This window comes from Triturus cristatus, chromosome 12 (genome assembly GCF_964204655.1).
Source record: "Triturus cristatus chromosome 12, aTriCri1.1, whole genome shotgun sequence".
Lineage (NCBI taxonomy): Eukaryota > Metazoa > Chordata > Amphibia > Caudata > Salamandridae > Triturus > Triturus cristatus.
The window spans coordinates 56,282,507-56,296,620 of NC_140595.1; the positions used below are offsets into that span (position 1 = coordinate 56,282,507).

The 14,114-nt window shown below is 44.1% G+C and overlaps 1 protein-coding gene across 1 annotated transcript in view; it reads right to left on the reverse strand.

Moving 5' to 3' along the window:
• Positions 1–2,215: 2,215 nt before the first annotated feature.
• LOC146772458 (hepatocyte nuclear factor 6-like) overlaps positions 2,216–14,114 on the reverse strand; it is a 187,300-nt gene continuing 175,401 nt past the window's right edge. The window contains exon 2 of the mRNA XM_085638022.1: positions 2,216–4,513. Coding sequence (XP_085494148.1) covers positions 4,221–4,513 — 293 coding nt within the window. The 3' untranslated portion in view covers positions 2,216–4,220. The remainder of the gene's footprint in view (positions 4,514–14,114) is intronic.

Genomic DNA, 14,114 nt, shown 5'->3' on the forward strand with positions numbered 1-14,114 from the left:
TGAACTAAGGTTCACAAACAAGAGCACACTGATTTCTTGAAGATGGAGCTATCAATTATTCCAAGCGTGCTGAAGAGAATGCAGAGAAAGAAACATGGATGTAGTGTTTGTGGTGGACCTGTGCGTATATTTATACTATATTGGGCCAGGCAGTGGGGCAATTTGGAGCTTCACGCTATACGCATACTAAGAACACTCTTTAAAGCAGCCTAACGGCAAAATAAAGTGTTTGAGGAAATATAGGGCGCTGTTCGTCTTTCAGGAAACTGGAAGGGAATGCCGGGTGGTAGAAAGCGGAAGGATCACTTAGCTAGGATGAACATCACAAGTGTATCTCCCTGTACCGAAGAGGGCCTCGCGCAGTCTAATGCATGGCCGAATCAGGCGCTCCATACCGTGCTATCCATTCAACAGATACACATTGAGGTTGTGTTTTCTTATGGACAAACTATACCCAGGACCACAGGCAGCTGAGCTAGTTAAGGGATTTAAAGTTGGAAGCCACTGGCTGCTACAATTCATTGGAAATAACTCCCACCCTTCTACTCATCAACACAAGATTCATATTCTGATTTCTTTGCTTGTTAGGTTTTAATGTACCTACTACGCTATAGGTAGTCCCAAGGATGAAACCACCAGACAAAGCTTGGATTTTACGCCACCTTACAGCTTGAATCAAAATTGGCCACTCGCAAAGGGTGCTGTATATAGCTGAACGACAATTAATATGCACAGGGCAACAGGGTTACAGGTTGATCAATGAATTTTAAAACTCTACATATATTGAATTATTTTAGTCTTAAAGGGTCCTGTTCTAGGAAATATATACGCTGGAGTGGGTTAGTGCATGTTATAAAACTGGCTGTGGTTAACAATGTGTTATGGGGCAGCGAAATTAAAATATGAGTTTGTGTATGATTTCATTCCAGAGGATGTATCTTCTCTCAGTAAGGGTGAGGGATGCCAAGAAATAAACAAAGTGTAATCAATTGTGTCTGTCGAGTGGTGCAGAATTAGGACTCAAGATGTTTCAGGGTATGCCATGCAATCCCTTACCTGGTCAACTACCCCACCCACATGCTACAAGGAGGAACAGGCCCACCAAAACTGAGGTATTGAGAGTCTAGAGCAAAAGCGTAGGAGTTTGTAAAATGGTCACACCTTTGGTACAAGGAAAAGGCACTCATCCAGGACTCTAACCTTCTATTTCGAATATCTGTAAGCCACCAGGAACCTGCCTCGCAACAGTTTGTGCCATATGCAGAAAATGGAGTCAATCTTTTGGAAACAGGACACTGGCTGAAGGGTATTTGAGATATATATATATCAGAGAGAGGGAGAGAGAGTGTGTATGTATGTTAAGAGAGGGGTGAGAAGGAAGGAGAGTCAGGTAAAGAGTCAACACTCAACAAAAGTAGAGGGTGAATGTATAGAGGTTTATGCATGAACCTGTCACAAAGGGAGCGGGAAAGTGCAGTTTCCAGCACAGACCAGGCAAGTGGGAACAAAATCTTTGGTATCAGACGTGATTTTTTTTATCTCAATCACACATTGAAAACTCGAGTGAGGTAGCCTTTCTCAACAGGGTTCTCACTAGAAATGTCTTGTTTATGCATGGTTCTTTTTTGAGCGGAGAAGTTTATGAGCAAAATATCATTCACTTCCCCCAGGGTAGAAATATATGCAATACTAGTGCTACTACTGAAGGTGTGGTTCAAGATTCCATCTTCCTCAGCATCATCGTCACCACATCATAGGAACAACAAGGAGCAATTTATAGGGAAACTCTTTTTTCCTCCCCTTTGCTTTTTTGGCAACACACAAAAAAACCTGCCTGTAGTTTGCATCTCCAGATTCTGTTCTCTCTTTGGTAGTAGCTTCATCTTTTTTTACTTCTTGTCCTTTACCCTTCAGAGTGAAACTCAACATTTGTTTCAAACCTTGAACTTTGTTTCCCAAGTGAAGGGTTTTTTTTTCTCGTTTTTGGTTTATATATATGTATTTATATATACATTGACAGTTTTTTTTCAACAAGGTGCCGAACTGTTGCACAAACACGTTTGTTGTAAAGTGAATAGAAACTATTCAGAATAAACACATCTGAGATGGTACTATATATTACCCGCATCATTTAAATAGTATCATTTTTAGTTTGTAATTGTCCTGCCCCTCCCCCGTACTGACTGTGTACGGGGTGCTGGGGCAATACCTTTCACCCTATAGATTCCAGAAGGAGCTCCTGCTAGGACCCAGGAACCTTTTTGAAGTATGAGGGAGGTCTTGGAAGGATTTTCCATTTTCCGGCCTTGGATTGTGTCTGCATTTTATGGCACACGAATCATCGTGAGAACAAAAACAAAATGAGTTTCTGTTATCTATAGTACCATCTTCCATGATTAGCATTAAGGCAGTTGCTATTGGCACGAAAAAAAGAACCATTCTCCTCCCTTCAAGATTCATTGTCACCATTTCCAATGTTTGTGGCTGGCTTTCCTTCCCCATCTGTTTTGAACTGTGCGATGTTGCATTAGTCACCTTGTGGGGACTTACTTTTTCAAATGGGAGGGCTAACCTGTTCTTTGGTAGAAGAGACCATAATACTTTCCGTCAGGTTAAAATAAAAATTTGCAAATCCCTTAAGATTTATTAGCGCTTGAAGCACAGCCAGGTTCCTTGAGGCGCTGCCATATTTTTTTTTTGACACTTTTGAATATGGCTCACCTTTCAACACCACTGTTTTGCCCAAAACGAAAACAAAAATCTGGTTTATTTTTTGTAAGTCGGTTTTGAATGTGCTTGTAGACCCGCGTTACCTTTGAAGTGGCACAGTGCAACAGAGATTTTTCCCCTCTTCCTGGGGTAGGTTGCTATCTGTCCTGGTTTCTGAGAAATATTTGTGACTCAAATGTGTAAGCAGTTTCCTGCACTGTCCTGAACACCCATTCAGTGTGTATACGTGGGTGTTTGGCTTGTCCAAACGGATTGTGAACAGTGGCAACTCCACATTGCTGCCTTGGTCTCCCCTGATGTGCGAAGAGGGCAAGGCAGTCTTGCGTTGCCCTGCAGGATTGCATGACTCTCGCTATGTGCAGTCTTTTTGTGGACAACACACAATTTGATTTTTTTTAATCCCAAATAATTTTGAGGATTCAATCTTGAACGTATTTGGATAAGATGACCACTAGATGCATTAGAAATTCAGAAATGCCAAAAGGTTTTACCTAGAATGCATTGACATGGAGAATAAGTTAGCCAAAGGGTTACCCCTTGGGCCTACATTTCCGTTGGCATCTCGGGACACTTCCGTTAGTTTATTTTGGAGCTTGTGCGGTTGGTGTCAATCCAACGGATCTTCAGAATGGTGGCTTCGCAGTGGGTGTCTCTTCAGGTCTTACCTAATGACACATTTCTTGACTGCCAGAAGTGGCTTCAATCAGCACGGCTGTGCCTTCTGTATCCATTTGCTGTGGTTATCTTAATTGATTGAATTCAGCACTTTTACATAGAAAGAGTCAGGTGTTGATGGTCTTCTGGTCTTTTCCTGTTCCTTCATATTTTATCCAGGATCAGGTACTCAGACTCATCAGTAAGGGGGTGATCATGATGGACATCGGTCGATTGCCGGGTGGCTTCGTTTGCATTATGGAAAAATATTTATTTATATATGTACATGTTGTTCTTTAAAAGACCCCAAACATTGAGCTGCTGATTTCGGATATCCTCTTAGTAGGATGGACGCATGATGAAAATCCTGAACAAATGTCATTACAGCTCGCTCAACTTGAAGGTGGCACCTAGCAGTACAAACACATTTGGCAGATCTGCAATGGGTCACAAGGTAAGGGACTTCTTAAAAAAAAAGTTTCAATTAGTTTGCCTCCGAAGACAAATGAGTGTGTGATGTTAGAATGTTCCAGTTTTTGGTGAATTAGTACGCTCCCTTTGCTTGGAATTCTGAGGAGCTGGGGCAGCAATATTACAAGAAGATGGTTCCGTCGCCACGATGAGTGAAGTGCATTACTAATGCTGCAGGAGGGCGGGCGAATATGCTGACATGCTTGTGATTTGTTTTAGGATGTTGTTAGCTATAGTCTCCAAAGCCTCCACTGGATTGCCCTTATTTGTTTGCCGCATTATTTAGAGTCTAATTATTTAGTTGTCGTTGTCCATACTGTAGAATGCTGGAGTTGAAAAAATGAAAGAAAGGAGGGAACAAAACCTCATGCTTTGGAAAAAGTGCCACCAGATGATGAGGGCATGCCAGGGTTGGCACCGGGATCCTCCTGCCACCGGTTCATGCACCGCCGGCGGGCGTTCATGAAGAAGTTGCTGACAGTGTTGAGCTCCAAGCCGAGCTGCTGCGAAATGGTGATCTGCATCTCCTTGGAGGGGCGCTTGTTCTCTTTGAATATGGCGATCAGGGTGCGACGCTGTAGGTCGGTGAAGACCAGGCGCTGTTTCTTAGGCTGCATGTTCCGATCCTTCTGCTGCTCTTGCTCTTTGCGTTTGCAGGCTGCGCATAGAAAAAGAAAGGACATTGTTAACGCAACCAGTACCACAAATTCACACACCAACACTTTCTGCCGGCTTCTGATTATTAAGTATTGACAACTGAGTAAGCAGTAGCGCCCACGGAAGAAGGCTCTTCCTTACGTTTCATAGCCGGCAGGCAACAATCTACTTGCAAGAACTCCCATTAAGGAACGCTCATGCTTTTCTCCCTTTCAACCTAAATTTAAACATACAATTCCACTTTCTTCCCACCATGCTGAGAATTCAATCGGCTGATGAAACATTTGAAAAAGCACTCAATGTAAGAACTGGGTACATTCACTTAGCCGTAAGTGCTCCACTTTTGAGACAAGTCACATTGAATATATTTTTTTATGTACCATCCTGTTTGCCGCCTTACTAAAACGCTAGCAAGTGGTTTCGGTTCTCAATTTTTCAAGCATTGGTGTGTGAAGGGAAACAGCAGACAGAACTACACAGTGCCATTACAATGCAGGCACTACAACGAATGTCTCCTTACCACCTATTCCATTACCATGCAAGTCGTTACAACGACTTGCTTTGGAGAACGCAAACTACTATTGCACAGAATGGAGTTGGAATAGTAAAATATACTATTACAAAGTCCATGCGCTTCCCTAAACGACTCGAGTTGTAATGGAAGGCGTGGTAACGAGGCGTTCGCTGTATTGCCCAAGTTGTAAAGGCATGCGTTGTAAAAGCATGAGTGATTAGGTCAGACATCTGTGTGTGAATGGTATGTTGAATGCCACTTCTGATGCCAATATCACTGCCGTCTTGGCCAGTAATACCCAGCTGGAAAATTGACTGAGGCAACACTAAAGTTAAGACGTGCAACGGAATCACATCAGCAGGTCTTCTGCTTGATACAATCTGCAAATGTTGAAATTCTGGGGCTGAAAAAAGACTCCCATATTCAAAAAAGGTGACACGGGCCCAGAGTGTTATCTCCTTTAATCCAAGGAGTGGTGTGGGTGGCTGAGCATAATCATACAAGTACTTATTTGACCCATAAAACAAATGGACAGGCATTTTTGCTAGTAAACCATTCCTTTTCAATAAAATTCATAATTTTTTTTGTGTGTCCGTCTGCCATTTCTACCAAATCGGGGTTCATAACCATCAGGAAGGGTTCATAATACACACAGGTATACTACAATAGGCGGTTGTATTCATTGCTACAGATCCCATACATTTGTTTGAACAACAAACGTTGCTTTCTTGGTGAATCTGTTCTTGCTAGCTGGCAATCCTGGGCTCATCATCCCTCAATAGGACAGATGCAGCAGGGGGAAAAAATCACCATTTACGTCGAAGAACAAGAGCTACCAGATAATGGCTGTGTACACGGAACTACACGGCACAAAATGTGTGAGTGCCCAAGTTATAACAGGGTTGGTTTATGCAATGTGGAGACAGCAGAGGGTTTCATGCTAGATTTTTTGCATGGCAGGGCATAGCTGCACCTCCACCCACAATGAGGACACAGGTTTGGGTATGCTCTCAACTCCTGTAAATTCACTGTTGAGAAGACCACACAAAGGCGGTGCTTTGGGGTGATAATCAGTCTTCCTCCATGATCCATGGAGCTTGCAATTCTGTGGTTGGCCATTAGATGGTGTATTCCTTGGAATTATAGTGCACAAAGATATATATGTTAGCACCCCGAGCGAGAGGGTGAAAGGCCCTAATGTGCATAGGCCTGCACATAATTGACATTTTAAGATGCACCTGTCAGAGGATCCACAAATGTCACCATTGAGCAGCGATCTCTTACGTGCAAGAACCTTGTGCTATCTCAAGTGAAAGAGGCGCCGGGGAATTACTATATTTATATTGAAGGCTCATCCCACACGTAACACAATATTGTGCCAGCTCAAGTCACTGTAGGAAACAAGATTACGATTGCAGGTAATTTTCTAGAAAACGTCAAGAAATACAGCATGATGGTGAGGTCTCATTGAAAACCACTGGAGTGAAGCAGCACTACAAGATTTGACATTGCGCTCGAGCCGGGACAAGAGAGACTTTGAGGCTATGGGAGGTCTAAACGTGTAGCTTAGGAACCACGCGAAATGGTTACCAGAGAAGGCCTTGCCTTTTTGGGGTCAAGGCAGGAAATCTACAGAGTAGACAACAAGACACTAGCACGGAAAGATGAAACTCTACAGCCCTACAGCCTAAGACCGAGATCCTGTGCTAAGGCCAGGGGAGAGACGCGGTGTTGTGTGGGGATCACAATGGGAGACTCAGATTGGGATCATAAAGAGGGAAGACGAAAAGGAGTGGCACAGGATGCAAAAACATATTGAGAGAATGAGAACTAAATAAGACAAAACACCAGGCGTCTTAAGCCTGATTAAGAGAACCCTGCTCTAGAAAGGTGGGCCCCATGTCAGGAAAATTCCCTGCTGAGAAAACAAGTACGGGAAGACCTTCTGGTGGGTGAAATGGTCTTTTAAATCAGACTGTAGGTTTTTTTTTGCTGAGGCAGCACAACCTTCCTTTCCCACATCGTCTAATTACAGCACCGTGAAAACAAAATCAATCGGCGCTCCACGCCACTCTATTTACAGCTGTGACCGCCGCTGTAACTGGGGCAGGCTTACATATCCCATTGTTTCACGATTGGTTTAACAATTGGGCGGGTGGGAACGTTATTTGGCAGAGCACTCCTGTTAAGAGTGGGGCTGAAAGACGCGTATTCGTGTTCAGCGGCATTAAAAGGTGCAGGGGGTATCCTCTAGTCTTAATGCCAGCAGGCAGATGATGATGCGTGCTGGTTCATTGCCGGGGCAGCAGTTTGCTGGAGTCAGCACCAGGGCGCCTCAGCAGAGCGATGTGGCTGCGCCGCACCGAGATATGGCGAGTGCAGCAAGTCGCGACTATGGCGTCAATTAACAAAGGACTTTGCAGTACGTAAAGTAGTCGTCCTGTAGTACTATTTTACATACTTTTACATGCCTTTGTGAATCGGCCACATTACAATTAAAGCGGGACTAGACTGGAATTGTTTAGGGATTATTCATATACAATTAGTACAAATAAAAAGGATTGAGCACTCATTGCACTTTTATTAATAGGGAGTTGGACGTTTTGTGGCTGGCTCGCGAAGGCAGGTATAAATAAATAAATAAATAAAAAGAAATAAGAACATGTAACAGAGTCCTCCTGTACTCATAAATGCAATTGTGAATGGGCCCCTAGGCTGTATGAATCAAATCTTAGATGTTGTCGACAGAGGAGTAGAATGACGTGCTGCCAATGACGTTTGCTGGTATTGAACGAGAAGTCTGGTGCACCAATAATAAAATACTAAAGTGAGAACTTTAAGAAGACAGAGCCAAGAACAGAATCACGAACTGTGTCCATACTAACTTTCACTTTCACTTTTAACTACTCTTTTCTGGTGCACTTTGCAATATGACTTGCTGACTCTTGTTTGCGTACAGGATGTCTTGACTTCTATCCCCAGGTATGATTTGCTACTCCTACTTACAGAATTAGGCCCTCAAGGAGAAACCTGAACATATAGCTTTGCAGAGACCACTCTGCAAAGACGTCTAGTGACCACCATGCCTCAAAGTATGCAGATTGGGAAGCACTGATTTTGTGTAAGGCTTTAAGGTAAGACCAACTACAGATATCCAGAAATGGTGTCATCAAACTTTTCACTATTACCCATAATAAGCCTGCAAACACCATTAGTTGAGAAACCAATTTTTCTAATCTTTTTCCTAATCTGCACCAGTAGTGGCCGGCAAATTGAGCAGCTGGAGTGCGGGCAGGCCACATATGCACACACATACATACACTCACCCACCTACATGCATGCTCACTCACACCCATACCTTTCACAAGCACATACACACTAGTATGCATACATTTATACATACACACACACACAAAGACAAGCACACACACACATAAAAGAAAAACGTAGTGGGCCGCAGCGGTTTTCTCAGGAGATGGGGGGTACGCCTCTGCGGTTGCTAGAGGATTGGGGCTGCTGCCTCCTCTAATTTTCTGACTGTGGATCAGCCAATAAGAGGAGGCAGCAGCCCCTTATTCGTGACAGAGAGGGATGAGGTCAGTGAGAGATGCTGATCCCACCCCACTCTGTTACAAGATGTCTGTGATTGACACTCAGCTCAGGGCTTAAAGCTGAAGCGCCCCGGATCGAGTCTTATCGGTGACATGCCCCCTTGTATTGATGGGGAGGACCTTGAGGCACTTTGCCAGGCTGAGGAGGTCACATCCACAGTGCTGGGAACTCCCCAGCCAGGCAAAGTTCAGCTCAGACAGCCAGGTGTCTGCACATTGAGCTCATGTACAGCACCTGGCTGCTTAACCTGAACATAAAGAGTGTCTGTCAGGCTGATCTTTGCTCAGCCTGATAGATACTCTTCATGTCTGCAAAAAAGTTGGGGGGTGACCCCTCCCGCAATTAAGAATGGCCCGAGCCTCATCTGCGTGTGCACACACACACATCAGGACAAAAGCAGAATTATTTCATACACTAACTCTCAAGGAGAATGCACATGCACGCAAAATGGGCTGCCTGTGTGTAAACTGACCATCAGACATGCATTTGTCCCTTGGTACACAATTAGTGCTAAGGGTTGTGCCAGGAGGTGATGCAAGCACAGATTTCAACACAAACTTAATTCACAGAGTGATGCACTGAAAGCTGTTGCTGTTGCACTTCTTGTTAAACGGGCTGCACAGCGAAAGGCACAATTTTCTCTGCCTACTCTGTGGAATCCATACCTGACTGCTCATGAAATCCACAAAAGGTGGAGTAGATCATTATATTTCCACTCCTAACCTACGGTGGGAATTTAATTTTTTGCATTGACATGCAAAGGGACTTTATGACCCATACATATAGGGAACTCCCACAAAGCCTTATCTTGGCTCAGATCATTTTCAAACGATAGGAGACAAATGGTGCCCTAGGGGAATTTCCCTACAAAGAAAAACTGATTACCAGGGGCGCACCACGGGGATATTCCCTTAGCCCTGCCCTTTTTAGGTCTTGCCTGACTCAGCGCATGCGCTGGTCAGGCAAGACTTATTGAGAGGGCTCCAAAAAGTGATTTCTTTCACTTTCGCGGCCGCACAGCCGCTTTGATGTTTGATCGTGATCGCGATCACTTTCGCGGACGCTTTGCATAGCCAATAGGTCTCGCTTTTGGGACCTTATAAGTATTTAGTTATGAAACTGTTGCATAGCTAAACACTTATAAGGTCCCAAAGGCGAGACCTATTGGCTATGCCAATGCTTGTTAATATCTACATTGCTTCTCTCATCTCGCTAATTGACTCCGATGGAATCGCAACTACACCATACGCGGGTGACACCCAGTTGATCCTTTCTCTAGGTAAGGGATCAACTGGTCCAGAATTGAACTTCCAAAAATGTCTCAAAATCACCTGAAATGCAACTCTGAGAAAACGGAAATTCTCCCCTTTGGAAAATCGAATCTCTTTTCTACTACACGCTGGTGGCCAAACTCAGTCCCCCTTCACCAGAGATGCCAAGAATTTGGGGGTTGAATTTGTAACAGATCTATCCTTTCAACCCCAAGCAGCGGCAGTAGCCGGGATGTGTTTCAACCTAATCAAATCCCTTAAGAAATGTCTTCGTTTGCTTCCTCTGAATGCCAGGAAGACTGTGACATTTGCACTTATCAATTACAAGATTGGATTATTGTGACAGCCTGTATGTGGGAAGTGCAAAACAGCTCAAACATACATTTCAGGTGGTCCAACATGCAGTAGCCAGAATGGTGCTACAGCTCTCTCAATGGAGCGCGGCATCAGCCGAATTAGAAAGGCTTCACTGGCTACACATACAAAAAAGAATCTTGTTTAAGACACTGCTGCTAGTCTTTAGAGCTTTTAAGGCCACAGGATCGAAATATCTCCCGTCCAGAATCAGACATTATCAGACCCTGAAAACGCTGAGATTGTCAAATTCAAATCTGCTGAAGCCCCCCTCTTATAGATTAAAAACTCGAGGTGGAAAGTCGTTCACGGTAAAAGGCACCAGGGCATGGTATCAATTGCCAATGCATCTCCGATTTATAAATACGGAAAATGCTTTTAAAAAGACCCTGAAAACGTGGCTGTCTCAGCCTCTGGTGTGCTCTGTCACTCCCTCATTTAATGCTATACAAAAGAGGGGGGGACCAGGAGCTTATAAAAGGTCCAGTGTCCACGCTCCTAATATCTGCATTAATATCACAAAAAGGACACTGTTCCTGAAAAGTAGGGTGCAAAAAGTCACCCATACAATAAGGTGCAAACAGTCACCATATGTTGAGAAGAGGAATCAGAAAAAAGAGAAAAGAGGAAGGAAAAAGAAAAAGAAAGAGAGAAATACCTAGGTGAAGGGACCCTCAGATGAAAGGGAAAACCATAATGTGTCCTCTGTTGCCCTCACACACCCCAAAGGGTGTCATGCTTCATCATCGGGCAGTTGCTCCTCGTAGGGCCGGCGCTGCAATTCCCTACGGGTCCCCCGAAGGGTCTCTTTGTCGGAGATCTTTTATAGGACTGCCGGATGGTGCATGTGGGTGTGTGGGGTGGGGGGTCCACTGAGGGTGAAAACAAAAGTGCGTGCAAGTGAGAAGAGAAAATTCGTGAAGGGTAAACCTGCAGCGATTGTCTGAATTGTGTACCCTAAGCAGACTCAACTGCTAAATAAAATCTAGCCCCAAAGGCGTACTATGCCCGGGTGTAGAAAGACATAGGTCAACATGTTTCGCGCCTGCGTCGCCATAAGGGTCGTTGGCGCTTCGTCAGGACCAGAACTTTAAAATGTAATGTGCACGTGAAAACCAATTAAAATACCCTCAAAATAGATCAGGGCGGGCAGTAACCTGTATCACCCGAAATCTGGCTACAGCTGCATGATGTAACCGCTCCTGATCAGTACCTAGGACAGAAAAAACAAAACGAAGTAAGACACAAATATAAGCATCAGGAACACCTTGATGCCACATGATGTGCCACCGTTGTGTGCACATCCAGTACATGAAAAACAAGAAATAGATCGGCGTATGAGATAATAACCCACATCGAATAGTGCTTATGGACACTGTGTCCAGAGGAATCAACCGCTCTAAGATTTATACACATACCACCCCATCAAAATTAAAACAGGGTTTTTTTAGTGAGTGCTTACCTCGCACTGCTGAAGAAAAAAAAAACGCTGGCACAAGCAATGAAACGCCCCTAATTTAACGTGCTGTGGAAAACGGGAGATCAAAAGGAGTTTACAAAAACAAACATGGGACCAAATATATATTAAGCCCCCACTAATAGTGGTGCCTGTATCCCTTTTAAACAAGGCTACTCACATTTTTCCTCGGATACTGCCGCCAGTGCACCTACCCCATCGTTGCATATGCCAGAAAGCAACGAAGCTTTACGCGGTTCAATTATAACAAATCACCGGGGTCAGGTACAGGGCGTTAACTCCATCCGGTAAATCCTGATAGTCGAAAAGTTTAGTGCGCATGCTCGAGTTTATGAGCTTAACGCGCAAGTGCATAGGTAGGGCAAACTAATCCCCAACACATGCGCAAATCATGCGCTCAATACAAACGATAATGCCTATTAATGAGTGTAGACTCAACTCGTGCTCACAATCAATTATCATTGCTGCAATATGTAAGATCTCCTAGAGTGAGAAAAGTTCCCACATTACTGTTAACAGACCCAGTGAATACACAAGGGGTCCATAATTGCTGGTGCCTGTATAACGGGGGGAACCACTTTCAAAAGGGTATTATCTCATGCGCCTATGATAAAAAAGGAAAAAAAGGTAAAATAGTAAGGTCCCACGGCTGAGCCGCCGTACATGACTTGCTATACAAAAGAGGGGGGGACCAGGAGCTTATAAAAGGTCCAGTGTCCACGCTCCTAATATCTGCATTAATATCACAAAAAGGACACTGTTCCTGAAAAGTAGGGTGCAAAAAGTCACCCATACAATAAGGTGCAAACAGTCACCATATGTTGAGAAGAGGAATCAGAAAAAAGAGAAAAGAGGAAGGAAAAAGAAAAAGAAAGAGAGAAATACCTAGGTGAAGGGACCCTCAGATGAAAGGGAAAACCATAATGTGTCCTCTGTTGCCCTCACACACCCCAAAGGGTGTCATGCTTCATCATCGGGCAGTTGCTCCTCGTAGGGCCGGCGCTGCAATTCCCTACGGGTCCCCCGAAGGGTCTCTTTGTCGGAGATCTTTTATAGGACTGCCGGATGGTGCATGTGGGTGTGTGGGGTGGGGGGTCCACTGAGGGTGAAAACAAAAGTGCGTGCAAGTGAGAAGAGAAAATTCGTGAAGGGTAAACCTGCAGCGATTGTCTGAATTGTGTACCCTAAGCAGACTCAACTGCTAAATAAAATCTAGCCCCAAAGGCGTACTATGCCCGGGTGTAGAAAGACATAGGTCAACATGTTTCGCGCCTGCGTCGCCATAAGGGTCGTTGGCGCTTCGTCAGGACCAGAACTTTAAAATGTAATGTGCACGTGAAAACCAATTAAAATACCCTCAAAATAGATCAGGGCGGGCAGTAACCTGTATCACCCGAAATCTGGCTACAGCTGCATGATGTAACCGCTCCTGATCAGTACCTAGGACAGAAAAAACAAAACGAAGTAAGACACAAATATAAGCATCAGGAACACCTTGATGCCACATGATGTGCCACCGTTGTGTGCACATCCAGTACATGAAAAACAAGAAATAGATCGGCGTATGAGATAATAACCCACATCGAATAGTGCTTATGGACACTGTGTCCAGAGGAATCAACCGCTCTAAGATTTATACACATACCACCCCATCAAAATTAAAACAGGGGTTTTTTAGTGAGTGCTTACCTCGCACTGCTGAAGAAAAAAAAAAAAAGAAAAAAAAAAAAAAAAACTCCCTCATTTAAACCACACCTTTTAGGCTAGGGTAAAGGCTTACACTGCTGTTCAGAATCAGCGCCAGGATGCTCATGTGTTTGAGTGACAGTGCACTTTATAAATACCCATTCATTCATTCATTCAATCTGCTGCAGTGGGTGAGCTGGGTGCTGGTGCGCGAGTGTGCTGAAACCAGCACGATTCCACCACTGCAACATCCGGGTTTATAGGATGTCTTTTGCCATGCGTGGAATGTTTGTTGCCAGGCCCTCAGTCTGCCACTGTACTCATTTCTGAAGGGGGACCTCAAGGTATGAAAACTGTGACTTCACAATTGTCGGGGCTATTTTGCACCCTAATAAATAGATAGCCACAAGAACTGGATCCTTAGGTCCTTATGACGAGCGACCACATCATTTTATTAGATTCATTGGAAAACCACAGATGTGTATACTTTCACCTGGGGAATTCAGCACCTAAAAGCAGCCAAAATCTTTGGATGAAAGTCCCCAGTAAAATTAGGCACTATCAGGAAAATGGAACAGATTTACCAATTCTCCTTATAATGTTACATTTCTTAGTGGATCATTAGAGTCCAACTTTTTTTGGGCTGTTTTTGCCTAACCCTTTGAATTTCCTGTCCCCTTGTTATCGA